Source organism: Staurois parvus, unplaced genomic scaffold, assembly GCF_062004578.1.
Source record: "Staurois parvus isolate SC_StPar_1 unplaced genomic scaffold, SC_StPar_1.0 ptg000385l, whole genome shotgun sequence".
NCBI classification, from domain to species: domain Eukaryota; kingdom Metazoa; phylum Chordata; class Amphibia; order Anura; family Ranidae; genus Staurois; species Staurois parvus.
In genome coordinates, this window is record NW_028318181.1 from 348,327 (window position 1) to 374,682 (window position 26,356).

The 26,356-nt window shown below is 40.4% G+C and overlaps 1 protein-coding gene across 1 annotated transcript in view; it reads left to right on the top strand.

Annotated features, from left to right (window-relative positions):
• Positions 1 to 26,356, top strand: part of LOC149455884 (unconventional myosin-Va-like) — a 241,092-nt gene that overhangs the window by 204,955 nt on the left and 9,781 nt on the right. The window contains exons 32-40 of the mRNA XM_089685755.1: positions 877 to 951; positions 6,025 to 6,118; positions 8,769 to 8,915; positions 10,158 to 10,312; positions 16,955 to 17,044; positions 19,733 to 19,883; positions 20,408 to 20,690; positions 24,652 to 24,826; positions 25,919 to 25,999. Coding sequence (XP_089541881.1) covers positions 877 to 951; positions 6,025 to 6,118; positions 8,769 to 8,915; positions 10,158 to 10,312; positions 16,955 to 17,044; positions 19,733 to 19,883; positions 20,408 to 20,690; positions 24,652 to 24,826; positions 25,919 to 25,999 — 1,251 coding nt within the window. The remainder of the gene's footprint in view (positions 1 to 876; positions 952 to 6,024; positions 6,119 to 8,768; positions 8,916 to 10,157; positions 10,313 to 16,954; positions 17,045 to 19,732; positions 19,884 to 20,407; positions 20,691 to 24,651; positions 24,827 to 25,918; positions 26,000 to 26,356) is intronic.

The window sequence follows — 26,356 nt, forward strand, 5'->3', positions numbered from 1 at the left end:
AATGGAGTCAGCTGCCAGACTCTGCTGAGATCAGGGGGGGCAGAGATGAGGGGTGCTGCATCTGCACTGGGAGGTGCAGGATTTGGCAAAGGAGTTCTATTATCCTCTTTGTTGCCGACTGATATGACAAGGTGAGGGCAAAGACAAGGGGGTAACTGCAGCAGAGACGCAAGGGCCACATTAAATGGCCTGGAGGGCTGGATTTGGCCCGTGGGCCTTGTTTTTGACACCTGTGGTTTAGAGTAGCAAAGAAAAAAGTATCAGGAGTGATATAAAATTTATATAGGGGTTCTATCAGACCAAAAGCTAAATTTTTAAAAATGTTTTTATTGGTACAGTGTTCAGCCCCATCCAGCCGCAGCATATATCAGCCTGCCATCAACTGCAGACAGCAGGGCTAGACAATGTACCTGTGCCTCCCAGGTACACTAAAACACTGGGATTTGGAGCACATAGCGGGCCCAATGTGCAGGTAGCTCTATTGGTTGCTCTGCTTGTATTGCTTTTTTCTTTCACGTTTTGGTAAATCAACCCCTATGACTACATGTTTGTCTTCTATTAGACAAGCCCCATTTAATATGGCTGTTCATGAGAAGGATCAGATCATTCTGTTACTAGACTACTTACTATAACTTATTTGGTAATCCACGACTGTTTTTAGGAGCACCATGGACAAGACAGCATTACCAACGAAATTTGTGTTTTTTAGCATATTATATTAAAATATATGTTGAATCTAAGATGAGGCTTTAATCCAATTAACCATGGCTGTAGAATTTAGATTTGTAATTATTGGTTGTTGTGAACCTGAACAAAGTAGTCATTAATGTGAAATTGTAAATGAAGAGGGTACTTGCATTCTACCTGTTTTTTCAGTATTTTGAGGAGTTATATGCAGATGATCCCATGAAGTATCAATCGTACCGGATTTCACTTTACAGACGGATCATTGTATGTAAATCACACATCTGCCTGCTCTTTTGTCCTCGCTGTGTCCTCGAGAACTAACAGAGATTCAGCCTGTCTGGCTGTCTGATGCTGTTGATATGACAAGGCTGCATTGTGTGTCTTACCATCACAGCTTTCAGTGTCATTGTGTCCTGTCTTCATGTTCAGCACAAGAGCACAACGCCTTACTAACTGCATCTGTAGACAAAATTATTCTAACCACAATCCACTGAAACTCTAAATGTAATTTAATTTCACCATTGTTTATTATACAAGACATTATATATGTTCCAGTGCAAGTTGAGTGGCACAAGGATTTGCATCTCCATATTGACAGATAACAGTGTATGTCAGATATGGGACATTGAAAAGCTTGCCCCATCTGCCTTGACCTTTTGTGTTCATTGATTATGCTTTTATTTTTTTTGCCATCTTTTCCCTTTTTAATTTCACTAAAGTCCTATCATTTACTATTGCCACACAGCAAAAATTATCATTTTTTTTTCTTTTCGTTTCACCAATTTTAGGTGTAATATAATTTATTTATATACATTTTGTTCATGCCATCAAACTCAGTACAACCCATTCTGTTCATCTTGCTAATGCCATTTATACAGCACTTATTCAGTTACATTCCTATACCATAAAGTGCCTTGAGAAAGTATTCATACCCCTTGAAATTTTCCACATTTTTTCATGTTACAACCAAAAACATAAATGTATTTTATTGGGATTTTATATATAATGATAGTTTTCAACATTTTTTACAAATATCTGAAAAGTGTGGCGTGCATTTGTATTCAACCCTCTTTACTCTATTACCCCTAACTAAACTGTAGTGGAACCAATTGCCTTCAGAAGTCACCTAATTCGTAAATAGAGTCCACCTGTGTGTAATGTAATCTCAATATAAATACAGCTGTTCTGTGAAGCCCTCAGAGGTTTGTTAGAGAACATTATTGAACAAACAGCGTCATGAAGGCCAAGGAACACACCAGACAGGTCAGGGATAAAGTTGTGGAGAAGTTCAAAGCAGGGTTATGTTATAACAAAATATCCCAAGCTTTGAACATCTCACGGAGCACTGTTCAATCCATCATCTGAAAATGGAAAGAGTATGACACAACTGCAAACCTAACAAGACATGGCCGTCCACCTAAACTGACAGGTGGGACAAGGAGAGCATTAATCAGAGAAGCAGACATGAGGCCCAAGGTAACTCTGGAGGAGCTGCAGAGATCCACAGCTAAGGTGGGAGAATCTAGGATAGCTATTAGTTGTGCACTCCACAAATCTGGCCTATATGGAAGAGTGGCAAGAAGAAAGCCATTGTTGACAGAAACCCATAAGAAGTCACAAGACATACGGGGGACACAGCAAACATGTGGAAGAAGATGCCCTGGTCAGTTGAGACCTCAATTGAACTTTTTCGCCTAAAAGCAAAAAGCTATGTGTGGCCGAAAATGAACACTGCGCATCACTCTGAACACACCATCCCCACAGTGAAACATGGTGGTGGCAGCATCATGTCATGGGGATGCTTTTCTTCCGCAGGGGCAGGTAAGCTGGCCAGAGTTGATGGGAAGATGGATGGGGCAAATACAGGACAATCTTAGAAGAAAACCTGTTCGAGTCTGCAGAAGACTTGAGACTGGGGCAGAGGTTCACCTTCCAGCAGGACAACGACCCTACACATACAGCCAGAGCTACAATGGAATGGTTTAGATCAAATCATATTAATGTGTTAGAATGGACGAGTCAAAGTCCAGACCTAAATCCAGTTGAGAATCTGTGGCAAGACTTGAAAATTGCTATTCACAGATACTCTCCATCCAATCTGACTTGACCTATTTTGCAAAGATGAATGGGCAAATATGTCACTCTCTAGATGTGCAAAGCTGGTAGAGACATCCCCAAAAAGACTTGCAGCTGGAATCGCAGCAAAAGGGGGTCCTACAAAGTATTGACTCAGGGGAGCTGAATACCAATGCCACCACACTTTTCACAGATTTATTTGAAAACAGTGTTGAAAACCATTTATCATTTTCCTTCCACTTCACAATTATGTGCCACTTTGTGTTGGTCTATCACATAAAATCCCAATAAAATACATTTACTTTTTTGATTGTATTATGACAAAATGTGGAAAATTTCAAGGGGTATGAATACTTTTTCAAGGCACTGTATCTATAGGGCTGAATGTGTGAGTAAATGAGGGGAATGCTGGTACTACAATTAGGGATGAGCTCAGGTATGGTCGGATCAAGGTCTGAATCCATCCAATTATTGCATTTACCCAATCATAAGTGGCTGAGGTATTCCTTGCCCCACAGCTGCAGGTGTATATGCGTGCCTCCAGGACAGGGAATGCCTGGGCCAGTGCTGATTGGCCAAGTACAGAGACCTCTTCTTGGCATTATCACTCAGGTGGGTTCAGACTAGGATCCAAATGCATCTGAGCTCATCCCTGAGACTATTGGATCCATAGTTCTGAAAGATTGCTACAATGATTAAGTGAGTCAGAAGAACAAAGGACAATGTAGTGTATTCAGGTGGTATATCCCAGGGAACTGACAAGGTGAGTAACAGAAAGGTGGGTATTATTTATCAGGTGGCTTAATGCTTAAGAGAAACTAGGTAGAATTGTTGAGATGATCAGAATTTGATTTTTGTGGAGCTCCATCAGCAGTTCTTATTAAAAATAAAAGGTGTTGTGTTCTGAACATGATTTATTAATTCAGAAATAAAACCTTTTTTTAGTATGATAAACATGAAATATTGCATTTTCCCATTTCATATATACCATTTACAGCCAATAGGTAGTGTGTAGGCATACTTTGCAACTGTTGTGTTATGAATAGACCTTAATAGTGACAATTTCAATTACACACCCAGTTAGGAACAAACAATTCTGCTGGAAGATTTGGGCCTTTTAGTTTTTTGTATTTAGGCAAATGCAGTCAACAAAAAGCCAAGCAAAATGTCAAAGAAGCACCACTTTTCATTGTTTTAATTCTTTGTAAAATAATAGTTTTATGAAAGTGATGAAAATTGGTTTATACAAAAGTGGAAAAGATAGCGCTGGACCCATAATAGGTTTTTGTTATCCAGTAGTGTTGTGATGATGGTAGTAAAGGTGGTCTGGTTATTTGGCAGGCAGCTTACGGACCCCACCAGATCACCAGTTTCCTTGGTTTATATTGCAAAGCAGCAAGAATAAGAATTGAAGCACCACACCGCTGTTCAACAGTCTATATACAAAATTATATGGGCCCAAATCTTTCATTGCTCAAATATAGATACCAACATCGTATTGCACAGTTACAACTTTGGATATGGGAAGAGGGACTTTCAAAGTATCAAAAATATTTCAATACATACCATTCATAAAGTTAAAAATCTTCATCCACCAGTTGCAAAAGTGCTACGTTGACATAAAAACTGGCTCATGTGTTATGCAACACCACGTTGCAGATCAAACATCGCATACAAATATAATTTCACAGTACTGGTATGGGATATATTTGTATTACAGTAGCAACAATGGTGGAAGGCTAACTGAGCAGTAAGGTCTACACGTTTCGTTGAGATGATTTCCAATTCTTCAGAAGTGGTGGTTGGTGACCAAAATATGGTGTCAAAAATAGAGAATGATGAATATGATACATACATCATCAAAAACATACAAAGTCTATTATGTCCACGAGACAAGCTTTTAGCCAAATAACTGCTTACAAAATCATTATGATGCATCAGATTGTCATATTTATTGTGTAAGTAGCATTTAGATTAACCCTCATATTAATAGAGTTAATAGAGAGCCAACTGCTGGCAAGATCTGTGAAGATTAAAATAAAAAAAAAAAAAAAAAAAACTATTGGGGTTGCAGTCAGTACTCAGTCCTTATATGAGCCCTCGATCTCCTCATGTTTTGCATTGTATTGTTATTGTTCCGTCACATGTTCTGTCCCCCTTTGTAATGTACAGCGCTGAGCGAACTATTGGCGCTTCATAAATACTGTATAATAATAATAATACACTGGGGGAGATTTACTAAAACTGGAGCTTGCAAAATCTAGTACAGCTCTGCATAGAAACCAATCAGCTTCCAGGTTTTATTGTCAAAGCTTAACTGAACAAGCTGAAATCAGAAGCTATTTGGCTACCATGCAGAGCTGCACCAGATTCTGAGTATACACCGGTTTTAGGGAATCTTCCCCAATGTTTCCTTTTGGAAGCCCCGATGAAGTGGGACCTCTCAAATGCATTGAATACTCCTTTTATTGTCCATTTGACCCTTACTGGAATAAAACTGTATCTGGATTATTGAACAGTACTTTGGTGTTTTGGTTCCGAGTGCCCTGTCTCATACTGCACAGCCCATGAAATGGGAACCCTGGGGGGAGCTCCTAGCACTGAGCATTATTACCCCACTGGATTTTTTTTTTTACCGAGAAAGGAAAGCCTTGCTCACAGCCCCTGATTCTTCTTCATGTTGGACATATTGATATTTTATATTTTGCTTCTTGTGCCAGGATGCTATGGCTCTTCTGTAGTTGCTCCCTTCTATTTACTTTCTGTCTACCCTACAGTTTTTAAACTCGTAATTTATAGTTGCCAGTTCTTTGGGCAGAATTCTACAAATTTGCAATATATGCCATGTGGGAGTTTACTATACTTTATACCAATTTTTGTTGCCTTTTTTTAATTGTAAATTATCAGTTGGGTACATTACCTGCAACATGATATATGTACCTGTAGAGTCAAGTGTATTTTCTGACAGATGAAATGATCTATTGTGCTGCCTTTGAAAAAGCAGTAGACTATATAAGTCATAATTTAAATGAATGGTTCATTACACTTGCAGAGGATATGTACATTTCTTAAGATTGGGGAATTCTGCCCAGATCTGCACTAGTACTATTCATGCAGTGCACACATCTGCCCATTGGTGGCGCTGTTACCTAGCTGTCTGGTCTTGTTCTACACTAACCTTGGCTTAGCAAGTTGTATGCTAAACCTGCCATGTTGTTTAAAAGGGTGTTTGTTTTATTAAGATAATGTTAATATCTGCAGGATCTAATGGAGCAACTTGAGAAGCAGGATAAGACGGTCAGGAAGCTGAAAAAGCAGCTGAAAGTATTTGCTAAGAAAATCGGGGAGCTGGAAGGTAATATGCTGCATCTGATTTTGCATCATCCAGATTTATAGCCTGCCACTACTGTTACCTTGATTTTCTCATCCCATGTGCCTTTTTGAGAATTATGTTAACTGTGTATATTTTTTTGCTCTGACATTCTTTCAGGAGATGTCAAATAGTTCCAGCATTTATCGTGGTAAAAATATCTGTAGAAACATTTTCAATACAAATTCCATACTAATAACTCCGATCTAGCCCTCTATAAGTGGGTGTTGCAGGAAAAGAAAATAAGATCTCTGTGGGTTTCCGTCATGGTGATGGTGCCTTTTTAGATCTGGGCTTCATTAATGTGTCATAAAACTTTCAGCCAGACTTTCACATGTATGACAAATGAATATACCAGTATACGCAACTGTAAGTAGAACTGATAAGAAAAAAATATTTCGGGAGACTTTATTTTATGCTTTATAAATCACTTTTATTTGCTTGCTTTGCACCGCACTGCACTGTGCGATCGGTAGGCAGAGCAAGCAGTAAACCTCTGACGTAGCCTGCAGAAATCACTGCAGGAAGTTTTCTTTGTTTTCCCATGACTGCCCAGCACTGATTGGGAGTCACATGGTTTAATTTAAAAAAACTCTAAATTTAAATAAAAAAAAAATTATAAAAGTTTAAACCATTAATATTATCTAAAATAACGACTAATTAATTTAATTTAAAAATGTAATGAACTCGTTTTATTTTTGTTTTTTTTTAAGGGGCCCTTAGGTGGTTTATGCCATAACTTACTAGTATGCACCATTATGGCAGACTTGCCTATCAAACCGTGACCTCTATCGCTGCACGGACAGTGTTCCTGCTAGTCCCAGGTGCTTCCATCCTCACTCAGTTTTCCTTGCGCGTTCCATCTGTTCAGCTGTTTGAATGGCCAGGCTGTGAAGACGTCACTGCCATGCATGCACACGGGAGACACATCACCGTGGCATAGAGCAGGTGCTGTAAATGTATTCTGAGCTGCACATGTGTGGCTCAGTGTACATGACATCTGACAGGCAGAGGGAAGCATTTAAGACAGAAGAGACGAAAAGGGTGTACTCTGTCATAAAAACCCTACCTGTCAGCAATTTTTTGAAAACTGAGTTAAATTCCACTTTAAATAATAATTTTTTGAATAGAGGATTTTGGTCTAATGCACAGTCCCAGTCATCGGGTAGGATAGAAGGGGAGAAAGAGCTAATGTTAATCAAGCAGCTGAAGCTGCCCCGCATGTGAGAAAAAGTCACAGGGGGCAGCTTCATGGGGAGAAATGGGGAAAGGAATGGCTTCCCAACAGGCACAAAGGGGAGCTTGTGCAATAAGAGTGGCAATGTAGAGGCCAGAGGATCGCCTGCAATGGCATTGTCACTGACAATGGAGCAGTGCATAGAAATGGCAAGGCAAACAAGTATTAATAAAAAAGAACAGATGGATGGTAATAAGCATATGCACACAAGTATAGGAACTGAACTTAAAGACATGTATACAAATAAGTGTTTTGGGTTTAATGACACTTTCGTGCATTACATCTGTATACTCAATTAGAACTGATGGTTGCTCAATGCACTGCATCCCTTTTACCTATAAGGACCAATATCTATGTTTACAATGTAGAACTTTATAGGTGCTGAATAAAGGAAAACGGATAAAGTCCAACATTGTAAATATAGATATTGGAATTTAATGCATTGCTCTACATGTTTTTTTTTATCAATACAATTTTATTAGCTCTATAAATTGTAGCGTGGTTCCAATCCAATCAGTGTTATAACATATAGGTTCCAAGCTGTAGATTATGCAAAGGTTGCAATGAGGCTGTAGAGCCAAGGGGGTGTAAAGAAAGTAATGATCAAAATGGTAGCTGTAGGTCTGCTGTTGAACAGGTAAGGCCTCGAAATAAAGGGTACTTCACATTTTTTTTTTTTACTTCTGAATATATAGCAATGCTAGACAATAGCTAACTTTTTGTAGGTGATTTGCTAAAAATTAATTTCTGAGTTCCAGAATACCAATACTGTGTTGCTTTATTGCAAATAATGACTTCTATTTAGAACATGTAAATACACATTAGCAATCAGACTTGACTTTATTGAGCCAGACTTTTAATCTAAGTTTACAGAATGCCGATTTGGAAATAAATCATTAAATTATATGCTGAAAGTTATTTTAAGGTGTTTTCTTGCTGGTTCTCTCTGTGAGAGAGAGATTAAGAAAAGTGTTATGTTTATGGAGCCATTCAGATTAAATTTATTTTAAAGCCCAACTTCAGTCATTTTTTATTTTTGGATAGCCTGAGGACGTGTAAGATTTGTATTGCCCTATGTGTCTCTGTGTCACATATTCCCCTCACTTCCTGTCAGTAGGATAACATAGAACCTGGCAGAAAGTTTAAATCTTCTTCTATCTATCCAAAACAAAAAAAATTAAAAGTAGCTGGAGTTAGGCTTTAAAATGACAATAGACTTCTGGGAAAAATGATTTGCTTAGTAAGATGAGAAGTCAATACTCCTTACAATGGGTATTTAGGACATGACACAACCAGACTTCGGTTTTCCTGGTGTGCTCTGTTCTTTTGTTGTACGTGTCCTCTGGTTAGTAGTTGAGTTCAGTGTTTGCACATTTCATGTTGTCATTTGAATTACAGTTGGTCAAATGGAGAATGTGTCTCCTGGTCAAATAGTGGATGAACCTATCCGTCCGCTCAATATACCACGGAAGGAGAAAGACTTCCAAGGAATGCTGGAGTATAAGAAAGATGATGAACCAAAATTGATAAAAAATCTTATATTGGGTAAGTATATACAAATGTATTTTTACTATGTATTCTAATCAATAAGCATGACCGTACATCAACAAATCAAGGCTCTCAGCCTGACCTAGATTTTGAATGTATGGTGAAATATATAGAGCCGTACCGACTGGTATTTTAAAACAGAAGATTGGACTTGTAAAAAAAAAAATAAACATTTATACTCATCTAGGTGGATGCAGCATCAATCTTATGGTGTATCTTTCCCCCACTGGCTCTGCAGTGAGAACAGAGTGATCAAAGACAGCTGATCGCTCAGTTCTCCCCTCCACTCTGAGCAGAGAGCCATGACTGTCAGCTCACTGAAGCGATGAGCAGTGGAGGTGGCGGGAGGGGCTGGCTCAGTGGTTCGCTGTGAGGCTGACCCAAGTGTTGGTCCAGGCTTCTGGGTGAATCCCGACCTTATGGTTCGATCTTTTCAGAGCCTGGAATGGTTGAGTGATGTCAGACTTTAGCCCATTGTTGGCTGAAAACGGGTCACAGGTGTGCAAAACGAACTGCACTCCTGTAATCCATAGGAGAAGTAAAGCCAAAAGAGCTTTGGCCATACTTCTTCCTTAATTAAATTGCTGGAGGAAAAGGTTGGTTATTGTGCCACAGACATAGCTAGGTTTGGTCACCGTACACCTCTGTATGACTTCTGCCATTTGTAAAATTATGCAGACATCATAAAGCTTGTATAGCATCCTCAATATTATATATCTGCTTCCTGCAATGGAGCAACTTATGTTCCATATATGGGTTTAATATCTTTTGTCTAGAGCTTAGAACTGAAACTGTCCACCAAAATAATCACTCCGAATAGTTGCACCATTTCATGCCACCCAAAATTGGAAAAGGTAGTTCAGCAAGTTACATTTTTTTTTAACTCTCCTCCATTGCTTACACTAGCCTGAATTTTGTTCCCTTTCTACTCTGTTCAGCAGCCAAAGGAAAGTGAAACATAGCCCTTTGTAACTCCAAGTTGGTCTGACCTCACCAACCCCACTTGGCAGTGCTTGGGAATTATGATTTGCTTGCTTTACCACCCAACACTGCATTGTGAGGAGGGGAGAGAGCTACATGCACCTCATACACAGGAGTACCAAGTATTTCACTTTGCTTCAATAGGCAGACAGAGGGGTGGGGAAAGAATATGAGCAGTAATGGTGAGAATATGAGCAGAAAATAACCAGGAACTTCAAATATACATTTTTTTGTAATGGCTTTGCATTTCTTTACCAGACCTAAAGCCCCGCGGTGTTGCTGTGAACCTTATTCCAGGATTGCCAGCATATATATTGTTTATGTGTGTGCGCCATGCTGATTACCTCAATGATGACCAGAAAGTTCGTTCTCTTCTCACATCAACGATTAACGGTATTAAAAAGATCTTGAAGGTGAGTTAATTGTCCATTCCCTCTGATCTGATCTCTCTGGTCCATTTTTATTCCTTTGGAGGTTTGTTTGATCCTAAACTAATATTTGAAGTAATAGTAGGCACTTTTCAAACTAATAAAGTGGTTGTAAAGGCGCAAGGTTTTTTACCTTCATGCATCCTGTGCATGAAGTTAAAAAAACTTCTGTGTGCAGCAGCCCCAATACTCAACTGAACTCCATCGCGATCCAGCAATGTGCAGGAGAGCCTTAGCTCTCCAGGAACTCTCCCTCCTCATTGGCTAAGACCGCAGCGGGAGCCATTGGCTCCTTGTGCTGTTAACCACAGCCAGTGAGCCAATGAAGAGAGAGTGGGAGGGGCGAAGCCACGGCTCTGTATGTGAATGGACACACGGAGCAGCGGCTCGGGAGCAAGCCTGCTTGGGTGCCCCTATAGCAAGCTGCTTGCTGTCGGGGCACTTGGCAGGAGGGAGGGGCCAGGGTTGGCGGGGGACCCAAGAAGAGGAGGTTCGGGGCTGCTCTGTGCCAAACCATTGCTCAGAGCAGGTAAGTATGACATGTTTGTTGTTTAAAAAATGCCTTAAATATCACATTGATAAAAAGTAACTTATAATTGCATAGTTTTTTAAAATGTTAGTCATACAAAAACATGCATATAAATGTAATGGAGCCCCAAATATAGCACATTAAAATAATAAACATTACTTATTGCATTAAAGGAGAATTCTCCCTTCAGGTTTTATGAATGTGTTCTGTTCTCCGGAGCTCTTTGTCCTTTCTTCCTATGTACCATCAAAGGATACCTGTAAGGTCGGACAGGGCACCCACTCCTCCCTTAACTGCCATCCAGCAACACAGCTCGCAAGGAGACGGCTGCTTTGATAAGAAGCGCTTTTTTCCTCTTGCCCAGGAAAAGTGCTGCTTTTCTCCCCTTTGCCCAAGACAAGCGTCTTATGAGGAATCCAGATAGGGAGGGGCTTGTCAGCTAAAATATTTCATGCAAGCTGGCAAGTGCTTGGAAATGGAGAAAAGTGCCACCTATCAAAGCAGCTTTCTTCTTGCTAACTACATTGTCGGAGAGCCACAAAGAGAGGATGGATGTCCTGTCCAACCTCACAGCTGGCCTGGGGCAGTACATAGGAAGATGGGACAACATTTTTTATACACCTTGTACCCCGAGGAACATAAAACCTTAATAAGAATGAAAGAAGGGAACAATCTTTGTAATAAAGTTCAAAAAAATAATACCTTACAGAATACTGGTTAGACCTTTCCAGTAGGTATTAAACTAATGTCTTTTATATATTCATGGTCCACCATTTATAAGGACTATATAACATCTGGTAGAGTAAAAATTTGAAACCTGAAATTTTTCCAATTTATGTGCCTGTTGTACCATGTACTTGTACGAAAAAGTATCCTGTTCTCCTTGTATTGCTTCCTTAATGTAAAATACCTGGTTATCCTGCCAGTCCCTCTGTTTCCTGTTAAAAAATGACCATGCTGGGCATAAGAGCTCAGCAGCAGTTTCCCAGTTGTGCTGAGAACTCAGTCCCCCTCGCACAGCCATTCATTGCGAAGACCAGTGTACTGTTGTTTCTCCTCGCCCAGTTCTCTGAGCTCCATAGGAAGCTGAGAACAGAGGGTATGTGATAACTAAAGGAAAAAGGGGGGAAATGGTATTTAGAATGGTTTTATGTGTATACACAAATGTTTTGCTTTTCATTTCTATTTTAAACTGCATGAGGTGTTTTAAATGGTGATGGTTCCCATGTACTTTAATCCAAAGTACATCTCTATTGGTAATACATAATAGTACATCCAAAGTGGAATATGTATACCAACCAGCAGCTTCCTCAAACACTGTCACTACACTAGTAAAATTGTAATCCACATGGTAACTTTGTAAGCAAAATATCTGATATTTAACTCCTCCAGAGGGTGAACAATTTGACAAGCTGTGTACATCTTGCAGGCTTTAAAGTATATATACCAGTCAATATAATTGATGCCTCCTAGTATAACCAGAAGTTTGACAATAGAGGTTACCACTTCCAATGATGTCCTCAGGTGAACTAATCACCTTGGGTTTGACAAATGTAATATTTGCTCATATGAAACTCTTGGTGTAGTAAAGATTAAACTACAATTCTGTGCATCTAGCAGTCAGATGCAGTAAAAGGAGGCTGGTAATCACTTAGTGATTCATGATTAACTACCAGCTTCTTTTTTCATGGATGCTATAGTCCCAGATCTCATCCAGTTCTTTACTGTTATATTTTTCGAGTGGGATCTATAGTTTTGTTTATTGGTGGAGATAGTTGCTTTGCATAGACCGTGGCCATATAATGTTGGAAATATATTGGACTAAATAATGGAATTCCCCTATAAACAAAGTCTCTTGAGGCCCAGAGCCTCAATGATCTGTTGGCATGTAAAGGCTCTACTGATCATACCTGCACCAGAAAGTATAATACAAGAATGTGTTTAAAGTTCCACAACTTCATCTGTTGGCAGTGAACACATTGATAGGCAAGTTATTGGCTGCAAGTGTATCAGTCCATCCATTCCAGACATTACTGCTGTTATATATAGGGTATTGTTAGTTTGACTTATACTTAAAATCAAAACACGGTTGGAAAATAAGAAAGTGAACACATAAAAAACAATACCCACAGTGTAGGATTTCTCATTAGTGTTAGGCCTCATTTACACAGACACTCCAGCATTTACCTTTTCTAAACACAGAAGTCATTTATGAAGTATGAACAAATTGTGTGCCTCCCAGATCACTTTTTTTTGGGTTTAGACTTTCCTATTTTAAGGTTACATTCACATGGTCGGCCACCAGGCAGAATCAGCAGATTCCCGCCAGCGGTTCTAAACACTGCCTGCACACACTGTGCGCAAATAGCAGCCACTGTCTGTACAAATGAATAGCTGGCCCCACCACAGTTCTCATATAACCATTTATCTGAGTGGTTACATGTGAATTGTGCCTGCGACCCAACCGTAAACACAGACAGTATACATCCAGAGTCTGCATTTCTGCAGAAAGATGGCCACAGCTAATCGCCCGATTTTTATACAGCCATAGCATAGAGTGATGCTGCATCCAACATCAATGTTAGCCACCTTTGAATACAGCAAACTTTGCACCCATGGCTGCCCCTGTGAATATAGCCCTAAGCAGGTTTAGCTGCCTTTAGTTGCATTTAGACTTCTTTTCTTCCATTTAGCCACGTTCAGGCCTCCTGCATAATGGGCGTTTATTCCCTGTGCATGGGCCTCTGGCATATAGCTGCAGGCAAAGGGCACAGGTGTACCATCCAACCCAGCTGCTAGCAGTTTGTCCGGCAGCCTGTCAAAATCTATGAGAAGCTGGTAGCTGTTGCAGCTGGATGGGGTGGAGCGGGTACTAATGTTTAGGGCAGTGTGTGCTCAGGGATGAATGCCGGGAATTCAAGCTGTCTTTGTATTGCTAGGTTCATTGTTAAGCCCTTTCCAGCCCCAGCAGTTGTCAGCCTCTCATGGCGTTTCATGGGCTGCCAGCAAGTTGGCTGGACAGTGCATCTGTGCCCTCTGCTCGCACCTAAACACCATTGACCCATCCACTAGGGCTAAACGCCCATTGTGCATAGAGCCTTAAGCCCCTCCAAAAGGGGAGGACCCTGGCAGGAGTGCACTTGCTCAGTGTGGAATGTGTCCACTGGTCCATGTCCGCTACACTTATGTAGAGTGGACACAGACTCAAATCATTCTCCTCTATGGGCGGTCGGATGTAAATGGACAGTCTGTCCGTTTTATACCTGACTGCCATCCGATCTGGTCCGCTAGACAGATGGGGAGCAGATCCCAATCCGTATGTTTTTAGCAGATTGGATCGGATGTAGGTTGGTGTAAACGGACACATATCCAATCACAACTGCCGCTCCATAGAGGATAATGGAAGGTGAAAGGGGCCTTAGAGTTTCTAATTGGATTCTAGAGGCACAGAATTTTGTTTTCTCTAAACACAGCTACAGTGACTGCAACTAAATGCAAGTAATGGCATAGTATGAATAGCACTATTGAAAAATCTTCACATGCATTTATATGTGGTGCACATTGGAGTCCTAGGGTTCCTCCAGAAGTTGCTAGGGGTTCCATGAGCAATAAAAATGTCTGCTTCTTAGTAACCGCTGACACCAATAATCTTTTTAGGTATCTAAAAGGGGGATTCTACCTACTGACCTACTGAGTGCTATATGATGTAGATATAGCAATGATTAGCAGGGGCTCCCTGAGCCCAGAAAGTTAGTTCAATGGGTCCTCCATATTAAAAAGGTTCAGATAGGCTGGTTGTTTTCATCTAAACCATGTTCCAGTCCACTAAATGGTTAATGAAATAACACAGTGGAACATGTCATTAAGTCACATGATGTTTTAGTGTTCAATGGACTTATTTAAAGCCATATACTGCGTTGATGATTTACAATTTACTATAAATCTGCTTTTTTACTGCATGTGCAGTTTGGCTGTCGGCAGGTCTGGTTATGTGTCTTGGGATGAACTCGGTATGCAGACTGAGCACAGTTCTGCGTGTCCACAGCTACAGGAAGTGAGACAAGCTATGACTTGGAGCTGAAATCTACTGTCTCATTGACTTCTGCAGAAATGACACGTTATGCATGATGGCTTCTTTCCACTACTGAACAATGGGCATGGGTATACAGCACACGCCTGCCAAATCTGCCTAGTCTGAAGTTACTCAGTGCCGTTTAACTCTTTTAGGTGTTATTACAGACTGGTTGTCTGTTCTTCTGTAATTCATTACTGTCTAGGTTCTGTTTCAATATGTTTATTAAACGTTTTCCAAGAAATACACAAAATTAAACACACTGCAATATCAAAGACATAGTAAGAGGCCCACAATGCAGGTAGAATGTATCAAAATGCAAATGATAAAAAGTGGAGAGATCAAGGTATTACGCCAAGACATCATCGACATTCACCAAAGATCAAAAGTAGAAGAATTTAATTACAACATAGCAAAAAGTCACTCTGTTAGAGCATATAACAGCTCTACGTAGGGGACTCAGAAAACGGAAAATATCTCTACTTCTCTACAACCCACCGGCCAACCAACGTAGGTCATGGGTACACGAGATGCTCTGTGTAATAGCAACTAAGTAGAATCAAAGAAGAGAAAGGAGAGAACAGGAAAGAAAAAAAGAACAGAGGGTCCACCCGAAGACCCACTCCTCCTGCCCGCACACTTCAGTCAGCTGGAAGTTGGAGGTATCTATACCAAGGGTCCCAGACATGATCAAACCTTGAATAGTGTATAGTGGGTTCGAACAGTTCAATAGGTTTTAGCAACAATTTATTCTGAAATTATGTTTTACTCACAGGTGAAATTGCTACAAAATGTTTTTGTGAGTATAAACAGAAATAAAATAAAGTGCCAGGTTCAGCATTTAAGTTGTTGAGATTGCTATAGCAGGATTCTATTCATAAATGCTTTCCTACTCATAATACCAAAGATTTTTAGGGAAATAACAATGGGCCTTGTGATCCTAAATGGAATCACCCCTTGTGTAAAATATCAGCTACCCCATTAAAGATGTACTCTTACTCTTTTATATACGTTGTGAATCAAATGAAAAGGTGGCGCAATACACGCTAACAGTTGCAGTAGTAACTGTGTACAGTATTCTCACAAAATACTCAACATGATGAAATATTTCACTCGTTTTCATGTGCCCAGCATGGCACCAAAGCAACCGGCACCAAATGTATTCATTCAGAAGCACTGCCACTCTGCTCACACCTAGAGCCGATGTGCACTCCAATTACCAAAAACTCTTCTCACCGGAATTGGAAGTGACAACCAGAAGTCCCGTCTCTACGCGTTTCGCCTATACGGTGTCCTCGTGAGTTTTCACAGTGGTGGAGGAGAAGAAAAACACAAAATTTGGCAAATTTTTAAGGACTATGGACATTTGAATTAAGTGTACGCACAGAATATATTTTTATTTCACAGTTTAATATTGAAAATTTTGTGCCAATATTGCATACAGTTACTACTGTAATTGTCAGCGTGTATAGCGCCACCTTTTCATTTGATTCACCAAGATTTTTAACAGTTTAATTGTCAGCTATTATCACATCAACGTGATCCACAAAAGGATGTTTACAAAATTTTAATATTTTTTTTAATGTGAACATAGATCATCCTTAAAAAAATCTAACACGTATCAGAAATAAATTGACAGTCTATTCTTTTGTTTTGTTTCATGGCCATCATGGCTTTAGGCAGTTCACATATTGTCAGAAATGACAGCCATCTATAAACTTTTATGCGTTTCTTGTAAATCTCCTCTTCCTTAGGACTTATGAATTCATCTCGAGGAAGCGGGATTTCCACAAATTGTAGAATGTTTGATGTGATTGTAAATTATTGAAGCCAAGTGGGAGGTCAACCTTATCACTGTAATCATTTGGCTTCCACCATATCCACTATTCTCACATTGTCACACATATAATTACTTCTTGATGTATTTGTGAATATAAAGCACCTAATTATTCAAGTTGGTTGGATACAATTATTGAATCTTGTGTTTGAATGAAGCTTGATATATTTGTTTGTTTCTCTTACACAGAAAAGAGGAGATGATTTTGAAACCGTGTCCTTCTGGCTTTCCAACACCTGTCGATTCCTCCATTGCTTGAAGCAGTACAGTGGAGAAGAGGTACTTCATTCCCAAATGTTCTGTCTGTCCTTCCCTTATTCCTTCCTGCCCAGCCCCAGCGTACCTTCAACAGGTTCTTTACGTCTAGGGGGACGGGAAAGACTGCCCAATCATGTGACCACTGTGATTGGCTGTCACAGTGGTCACATGACCTGTCGGCTCCCAAGCATTTCTAGAGAACAGGAGCTGTCTATGACAGCTCGGTCACTGTGCTGAAAGTGTTCAGTGAGCACGTGATGTTAGCACAAAAACCTTTGCTGCCGCTGGATGCATATGTGCAGCTTGTGGACATAAAAGCCCACCTCCTCTGCCACCACACATATGCGTTACATGGGAGGCAAGATCTTAAGACCACTCTGGTTTTAATAGATGTTAGATGAGTCGTGATTCTGTGTATCCCCTCCAAACAAAACCATAAATATTACTTACAGTAGCCATGTAAAAAATAGTTTGCCTAATGTGTAATGTAAACCTTGCAGTCATTTGAGAACAAATTATCTTAAGAGTCCATTCATACTATGGGCAGTGACCTGCGTTTTTCCACACTACATAAATGCAGGTCACCGCTGGAGCACATAGAAAACAATCACAAAATGCTGATGTGATGTGCTTTGCATTTGCTGAATGGCACTGGATGTCACTGCACAGCAACACAACGCACCATGCTGCATTATATTCACATGAATAAAGTGTCACAATGTGACACACCAAAGTAAAGTTGAAAAAAAAAAAAACACAGAAAAATACACATTGCACAGCTCTCTGCTGGAGCTGACTTGATATTAGCCTGCATAGTAAAACGCACAGCTCTCTGCTGGAGCTGACTTGACATTAGCCTGCATAGTAAAACGCTGCGTTTTATCATTCAGGCGAATGTGAACTTAGACTAAAACTTGCTTTTGTGCTGAACTCCAGGCAAGAAGTTAATTTACAGCTGAAATACATACTGTGATTTGTTTTACCTGCCAAAGAATTTGTAACATGTTGCCAGTCCTGAAATTTACACAACCCTTCCAGACAGCACAGTACTGTATTAAATGAAAAAACTAGGTCATCACTTTGTCTCCAGCCTGTGACTGTGGATAGTGAAATAGCAGCGGCCTGATGAGATCACCATCGCTTTTCTCCCTCCCCAAATCAGCATGTTCCCTGTCAGCACATGTGCACGCAGTATTGACCTTCCCTTTTCCAGTGCTGCTGTGTAGTAGCTTATAAGAGGCAGATGGATTCAAGCATTTACATCACTTGAATTTATCTTAAAAAAAACAGTTAAACATTTTAAATAAATCTCATTAGAGCAAATAGCACAGCTCTCATTTGCCACGTGTAATGGCTTTACCCCTGTAGACATATCCAGGGTCTTTCTGTCTGAAACATAGCTAAGATGGAGTAATGTATGTCACTTGTTCTGCCTGGTCTTATTGGTGCTATAAAAAAATGTTGTAGAGCTCTTTTAGACTTTTGGATACAAATCTCTTGTGCTGAGTACTTTTGGTATTTTTGTTTTTAAAAAAGTATTGCCAAAGCTTTTTTAGCCATATTTCTGTTATGGGTCACAGGACTGCACTTGCTTTTTTCCTGTTTCCCAGGGCAGCTCCAGACTTTGGAAGGATCCTGACAATATTGTCTGGATCAACCCGGCTGCCTGATTGACAGTTGGCTCCGACTCTCACCGCACATTTGGGAGCCAGAGCCAGCTGTGCCTGCCCCCTTCTCGTGCTCATAGCAGTGAGCACTGGAGAGGCAGAGCAGAGAGAGGTGACTGACAGTCACTGCTCTCCACTCTAAACAGACCAAGAACTGAATTATGTAATTGCTGAGTTCTTGGTTTTAGCCCTTGTTCACACCAGTGCAGCTTTGAAATCACGCTACCTCAGCACGATTTCAAAGCCACAGATCAGTGAAATTTGGATCTCCAATTTCATTACAACTCCAAATAACAGAAGTCAATGCAAGTTGCAATGAAATCGCAGAAAATTAGTGCAGGAACCCTGTTCAAGGTCGCTACAACTTGAGTCGCAACAATTTGAACAGTTCCATTGCAAAATTTAGGGTGTGACTTGTGCGATTTTGAACTGTCAGATTGCATGACAAATTGCATTGGTGTGAACAAAGACTTGGATCCAATATGAGACAGCTGCAGCATACAGGTCAGCATGGATGTTTATTTTTATAAACACGTACTTAAACATTTAATTTCATTTATTTAAAGTAGAACAGCTTCCTGCTACTGCACTGTTCTTAAAGGAATTGTCTGTTTTTACAAAATGAGGATTCCTAGATTGTGACCACAGATTTGTGTAACGCGGATATTGTGGGTGGATTCTGGTATAAAAGTTTGCATATGCTGATATGTATTTCAGAAACATTTTCAGATATGAGATATCTTTCACAAATCTGAATAGATCAGCAATAATAGAAGAATCTAACAGCACCTTAGTGACTGTGTGTAGGAGGCTTGACGATGGCATGCAACAGTCTGGTTCATGTACCGTGAGTCATGACTTTCTTCAATCAAGCCATCCATGCGCACGTAGTAACTTTTGTTTTGGGCTAATATCTGGATTAAGTTTCAAGTTATAGCTGTCATATACATGTATTATGAAAGTTGAAATAAAATTTCTATAGATATGAGCTGAGATTGTTTAATGGAAGCATTCGGATCAGCATGATATTGTTTCTTCACAGTCATTTATGAAGCACAACACAACCAGGCAGAATGAACATTGTCTAACAAACTTCGACCTTGCTGAATATAGGCAAGTGTTGAGCGACCTGGCCATCCAGATTTACCAGCAGCTTGTCCGAGTGCTGGAAAACATCTTGCAGCCGATGATTGGTGAGTAATGAGGGATTTATAGAGCTCCCAATACCAAACTGGCAAAGGTGAACCTGTTCTTCCAATGGGAAACTTCTGTCCACTGAGCAAAGCACTGAGCTATGCATACACAGGGCCAACATTCCTTCTGTGCACATTCATTTTTACATTGTAATTTGTCAGAAAAGACTGGAAAGCTGGCAGAGCCATCCTCCACCCTTCCTCCCCACCCAATGGTACACAGATATTTGCCGCCTGTATCTGTCATCCTATGTCTGCAGTGAACCATACCCATATGTCTGCTGTGTGACCGTATATCTTTACGTATATGATGTGCCCAAAATGTGTATATCTCATTCTTGTATATTTCTGCCCTGCCTTATATCGGGTTCCATAATAATACTGTTGTGACACATTGTGATTACCTGTCCAGAACATACTTTCCTCTATCACCCTTGCTTGTATCACAGTTTTCCTTTATAAGCTTTCAATGAAATAGATTTACAAGTCATTTTTTGCTCAACATTGCTCTGTATGCCCTTTAGTTTCAGGAATGCTGGAGCATGAAACTATTCAGGGTGTATCAGGGGTGAAGCCTACTGGTCTGCGGAAGAGGACATCCAGTATAGCTGATGAAGGGACATATACCTTGGATTCCATAGTAAGGCAGCTGAACACTTTCCACTCAATAATGTGCCAACATGGCATGGATCCAGAGCTCATCAAGCAGGTGGTGAAGCAGATGTTCTACATTATCGGTGCGGTCACCCTCAACAACCTGTTGCTCCGAAAGGACATGTGTTCATGGAGCAAAGGGATGCAGATCAGGTAACAATGATCCAAATGTGATATAGTTTGCAGATTTAAGAGTATAGTTCAATGACTTATCTAGTACCCAGGGCCAATCATTTTCCAACACGCTGCCAACCCTCATCCCCACATACACACAAAAACAACTAAAGGAATAAAGCAGTAAATTGTGGGTGTGGCCAAATTGCACGAACATTGGGGGGAGCCATTGTTACATAAAACCTGAGCCTACTCACTGTATATAGGAGTATCAGGAGTGAGAGAGTCCAGGGTTTAGGAGTGCATAACAGAGAGAGTGCAAGAATAAGGAGTTCATAACAGAGAGAGTGCAAGAATAAGGAGTTCATAACATAGAGAGTGTAGGGTTCAGGAGTGTGTAACAGAGAGAGTGCGGTGTTTTAGGAGTTCATAACATAGAGAGTCCAGGGTTTAGGACTTCATAACAGAGAGAGTACAAGAATAAGGAGTTCATAACAGAGAGAGTGCAGGGTTTAGGAGTTCATAACAGAGAGAGTGCAGGGTTTAGGAGTTCATAACAGAGTGCAGAAATAAGGCGTTCATAACAGAGATTGCAGGGTTTAGGAGTGCGTAACAGAGAGTCCATGGTTTTAGAAGTTCATAACAGAGAGAATGCAGGGTTTAGGAGTGCATAACAGAGTGCAGAAATAAGGAGTTCATAACAGAGACTGCAGGGTTTAGAAGTGCGTAACAGAGAGTCCATGGTTTTAGAAGTTCATAACAGAGAGAATGCAGGGTTTAGCAGTGCATAACATAGAGAGTGCAGGGTTTAGGAGTTCATAACAGAGTGCAGAAATAAGGAGTTCATAACAGAGACTGCAGGGTTTAGAAGTGCGTAACAGAGAGTCCAGGGTTTTAGGAGTTCATAACAGAGAGAGTGCGGGGTTTAGGAGTGCATAACATAGAGACTGCAGGGTTTAGGAGTTCATAACCGAGAGAGTGCAGGGTTTAGGAGTTCATAACAGAGATTGCAGGGTTTAGGAGTGCGTAACATAGTGCAGGGCTCAGGAGTTCATAATAGAGCATGCAGGGCCTCAGGAGTTTGTGGTATAGAGAGTGCGGGGCTCAGGAGTGCGTAACATAGAGTGTGTAACGCACAGGCCACAGCACAAAATACCATACAAAATTACCCCCTCCTGCCAGTATGAATCTCTATCCCCCCAAGCCCATATATCCTACAGTACAAATCTCAACCCAGCCCATCAACCCATATACAGACCCCCCCCTCCCAGCCTAACCCTTCAGTATGGAACCCCCCGATCCAGATGCCCCCCAGTAAAGATGCCCCTTCCCTGCCGACCCTTCAGTACAGGTCCCCAGAGTACAGACTCCCCTTTGGTGCAGATCTCCTTACCAGATCAAGAGGCAGTTCAGAGTGAGGAAAGTCCTCTCATCGGTGGTGTCATGTGACTGGAGCCGAGGAGGAGTCTCTCTTTAGCTCTGAGCTGCTGCTGTCAGGGAGAAGTGGTGCTGCAGTGCCTGTGATACTAACACTACAGCAATGCCTCTCCCTGTCTGACAGTGCTGTTGCACTGTGCTTCAAAAAAAAACAATATTGGGACAGTATAAAGGTTGCCATTGCTCATATCTGCTCCTGAAATGGCTAGTCTCCTGGCTGTCATTCTGATGTTGAGACTTTAATACTTTGAGTTGTTGACCCAAACAGCTGATTTACTTGTCGCATGCTTACAGTGTAACTAAACTCGCGTTACACAAACTTTGCATTATATTTTTTCCCCCCATGAATTTTCCTGTGTGCAGAACTTACGTTATAAAATATTGCTACTGCACTTTTTATGAACATATAATATGTTCTGACACAGCAAGCTCCAACACCTAAAACCTATGAAAAGCAAGTCAGCTAGCTGATTCTCTGTCAGCCCTGCCCATGCTGCAGTGCTCATGGTTTAGCTGACTGACAGCTGCTCCAGTACAGTGCAACACCTTCGGTATTTGGCCCTGTCCTGCAATCTTTGTCTAGGTATGTAGTATAACTAATCAAATACTCATACCATGATAGACATTCTGTTTGACAGGTCTCCATTGCCGTCACTTGTAGGAGGTACCAGCATAGCTAATGAGGATAAGTGCACACTAAACTAGTGAATACCAGTACACAGCACCATGGGATATGTAGTCTGAGGCCGATAGTGCACATGGCCATGATGATTATTGCACTGCTCCAAGCCTAAAACTAGAAGTTTGGAAAGACTGATTCAGCAGTTTGCTGGGCAGAGCACAATCACTGGAGATTACGGTTTAAATATAGGATTGCACATGTATTTTAATATTGGGGTTTAGCCCTGGTTCACGCTGAATGCAATTTTGAAATCACGCTACTTCACTTGAAGTAGCGTGGTTTCAAAGCCGCAGGTCAGTGCAATTTCAGGTGCGGCTTGCCTGACATCTGTGCAACTTCATGTAAAGATGTCTATGCAAGTTGCACCTGAAATTGCCGAAAATAGTGCAGGAACTATTTTCAAAATCAGTGTGACTTCGTTGCACCAATTTGAACATTTCCATTGCCGACAATAGGGTGCAACTGTCAAATCACATGACAAGTTGCACCGGTCTGAACCAGGGCTTAGTGACACTTTAAAACAATTGAAAGCAGACTGCCAGGGAGGTAGCATGTTTAGGAGAAGTTCGGTAAAGCCGATATGTTCTTCTTACAGTTTTGCTTTAAGCATGCACAGATCAGTAGCCTGAGTTTTCAGAAATAGTGTGCACTGTATGCCCGCAATTAACTAGTAGTATTTGCTGGTTGTCACATAATTCATACTACCTGCTAATCACACCAGCATGGTTACTATAGAAGCCACCAGAGTGTGGAGAGTATAGAAGGCTAAGGCCAGGATCTGCCTTATTGGTAAATTGCCGTTTGCCTTAATAGCTTTCCAAGAAAGGCTGTGTCTTTCCATCTCTACGTTAAGGTTAATGATTCATTAAAGAAGAGTGAATAACACCTCTTGAAAGGTCAGTAAACCTAGTGAATATGCTAGTTTAAGTATAGGAGCTGTGAAGAGATAACAAAATTACACATTTTATCAGTCTATTGCAGTGGTGTATTTAGCTTTTGCTTTAAATTCTGCCTGAATAGTTTTAGGATGATTCTATGTGTTCATATATTATGCTCTATTTACAGTTCATGCAAAACCAACATTTTAGTTATTTTTGGATGTTGTTGGGATGAATCACGCACCACCATCTTGTATCTATAGGGAACTTGGGGGGGGGGGGGGGTTGAGATAGTCTTGCTAGATCATCATCATACCACCCAACCATAATAATAGTGTACAGTAAATCGCCCTGTTGCATTGGTTAGTTGTAGGCAACACTGGCAGGTGATCTCACTGTTAAGCAGGCTTATGTAGGGGTTATGTATTTTGGGTAGAGTTGACATTTATGGTAATAGTTTAATACTGTTTCCATAACATCATACATATTATGGCTTTTATCTACATTTAGACTAAGTGGTTGATAGTCATTAGCAGATGCGTAGGCTAAGTGTAAATCTAATATCCCATACTCAAGTTAGTCATCGTAGGAAATTATGGGTTTATTGTCTCTAATGCAGTTACCCTTTACAGAATTGTCAAGTCATATTAGTGATATTTAAAATATTCTGTGCAATTCTAATTATTCCTGGCAAAATTGTTGAAACTGTTTTAATTAAACCATGTTACAGTGTTACTCATGCAATTATTGTTTTTAAACTACCGAAAGTGTGTCCATCTGGGCATAGGAGGGAATTGGGTATAACACTGATTATGAGGGTGTTCATGTCATTTTTTTCCTAATTATTTATAACATTTATGTATTGGATCATCTGTTGCTTCTGTTTAGGAGACTGTCCTAAAATGTGTGGTTTCATAGCATCGTATAGGAATGAGATGACTCTACTGAAACTGACCAATCATATTCTGATCAGGCAGCTGATGTTTTGTGTTGCTCTGTACAGGTACAATGTAAGCCAATTAGAGGAATGGCTGCGGGACAAGAATCTGATGAACAGTGGGGCCAAAGAGACCCTGGAACCCTTAATTCAGGCTGCTCAGTTGCTACAAGTGAAGAAGAAAACAGATGAAGATGCAGAGGCCATCTGCTCTATGTGCAATGCTCTGACTACTGCTCAGGTAAAGTGACTGCTGACTGTGAGGATTTAAGCCAACTCCATAGGAGTGTGCCATGTAGGTTGATGTATGCCAAGTGGTCACTGTGCTTTGTACCTTAATGACCAGCTGCAAATTGGTGTCAAGTAGCTAAACCTCTTACACAGCCAGCGATTTATCAACTGATCATAATAGTCATGTTATTTCTTCGTTTTCTAAGTCTTTTTTGCTGGTTTTCATAATATATGCAATGTAATATGGATTATACTGTATATCTACAGTATGTAAGCTTGTTGGACAGTCCATGCCAAAACTATATACATTAATAGTGAGTTTCACCCTGCGTTCTCTTTTGCAATTTTAACAGTCTGCTCTCCCCTGGGCTTTTCCCATTCAGCTAAAACATTTGTCAGGTCAGCTACTAATGTTGGACAAGAGTGTCTCAAAAATGACATTCCAAGTGATCCGGAAGGTTTTTCAGCAGTGTTGAAGTCAGGGCTGTGTGTGAGGTTGTCAGGAATCATAAACCACGCAGAGACAGAAAGTGCAGTTAAAATCACACCTTTAATGAAATAGCAAAAATAACAGTTCAGGAACATAGTCAAAACAGAAGCTAGGGTTTGGATGCTAGAGCGGGTAATCAGACAAGCCAGGGTCAGGAAACCAGATGTCAGTGTAGATGGGAGCAAAAATCAGGAACAGGAATTGGAAGAGAAGTCAGCCAGACCAAGTTGTACACAGAAACACACTGGAACTAAGCTGTTAAAAAAAAGCAAAAAGGGCTGGCTGTAGGCTGGACTAATGAGGCAGATATCATTATCCAGGTGAGTCTCTGGAGACGAGTGGCTGGTAATTAACCGACAGCTGAACAGCTTCTGAGTACTCAAAGAAAAGAGCTGCTCGTTAAGCAGCAGGAGCTTGACAGAGGTTTAGGTTCCTCCACATAGAACTTTATTTCTGGAACTGGTTTTGTGTGCAGAGATACAGTAATGCTGGAACAGAAAAGGGCCTTTCCCCCAAACTAGTTGTAAGCATGCCATTCTCTTAAATGACCACTGGTAAAATTTCCTTATGGTTTTAAAAAAAACTAAACTGCAAAATATTGTCTTTTTACAGATTGTGAAGGTGTTGAATCTCTATACCCCTGTAAATGAGTTTGAAGAAAGGGTATTGGTATCGTTTATACGCAACATACAGGTACAGTATGTTTTTTGTTTGGTCATAGGACATATCTTCTACATGTTTTGATACACTTGACTATGATTTGTGACCTCTGCATAAATTACTAGTATGTTTGTATTGCCATTTTTGTGTTGGATATGCAGTCATAAATGGATAACAAGGAAAATAGGAAACCTCTTTATTAATAGGCAGTAAAACAACACATACATTTGTATTGGTAATAAGGCTACTTTCACATTGCTCCCTTTCAAAAACACTGTAAAAATGGATATTTGCGTCTTTGCCGCATTTTGCACCTGTGAAAAAAAAGTGACTTTAGAACACAACTGTGGTGCATTTTTTATGCATTTTCCATTTACTGCAATGGGGGGG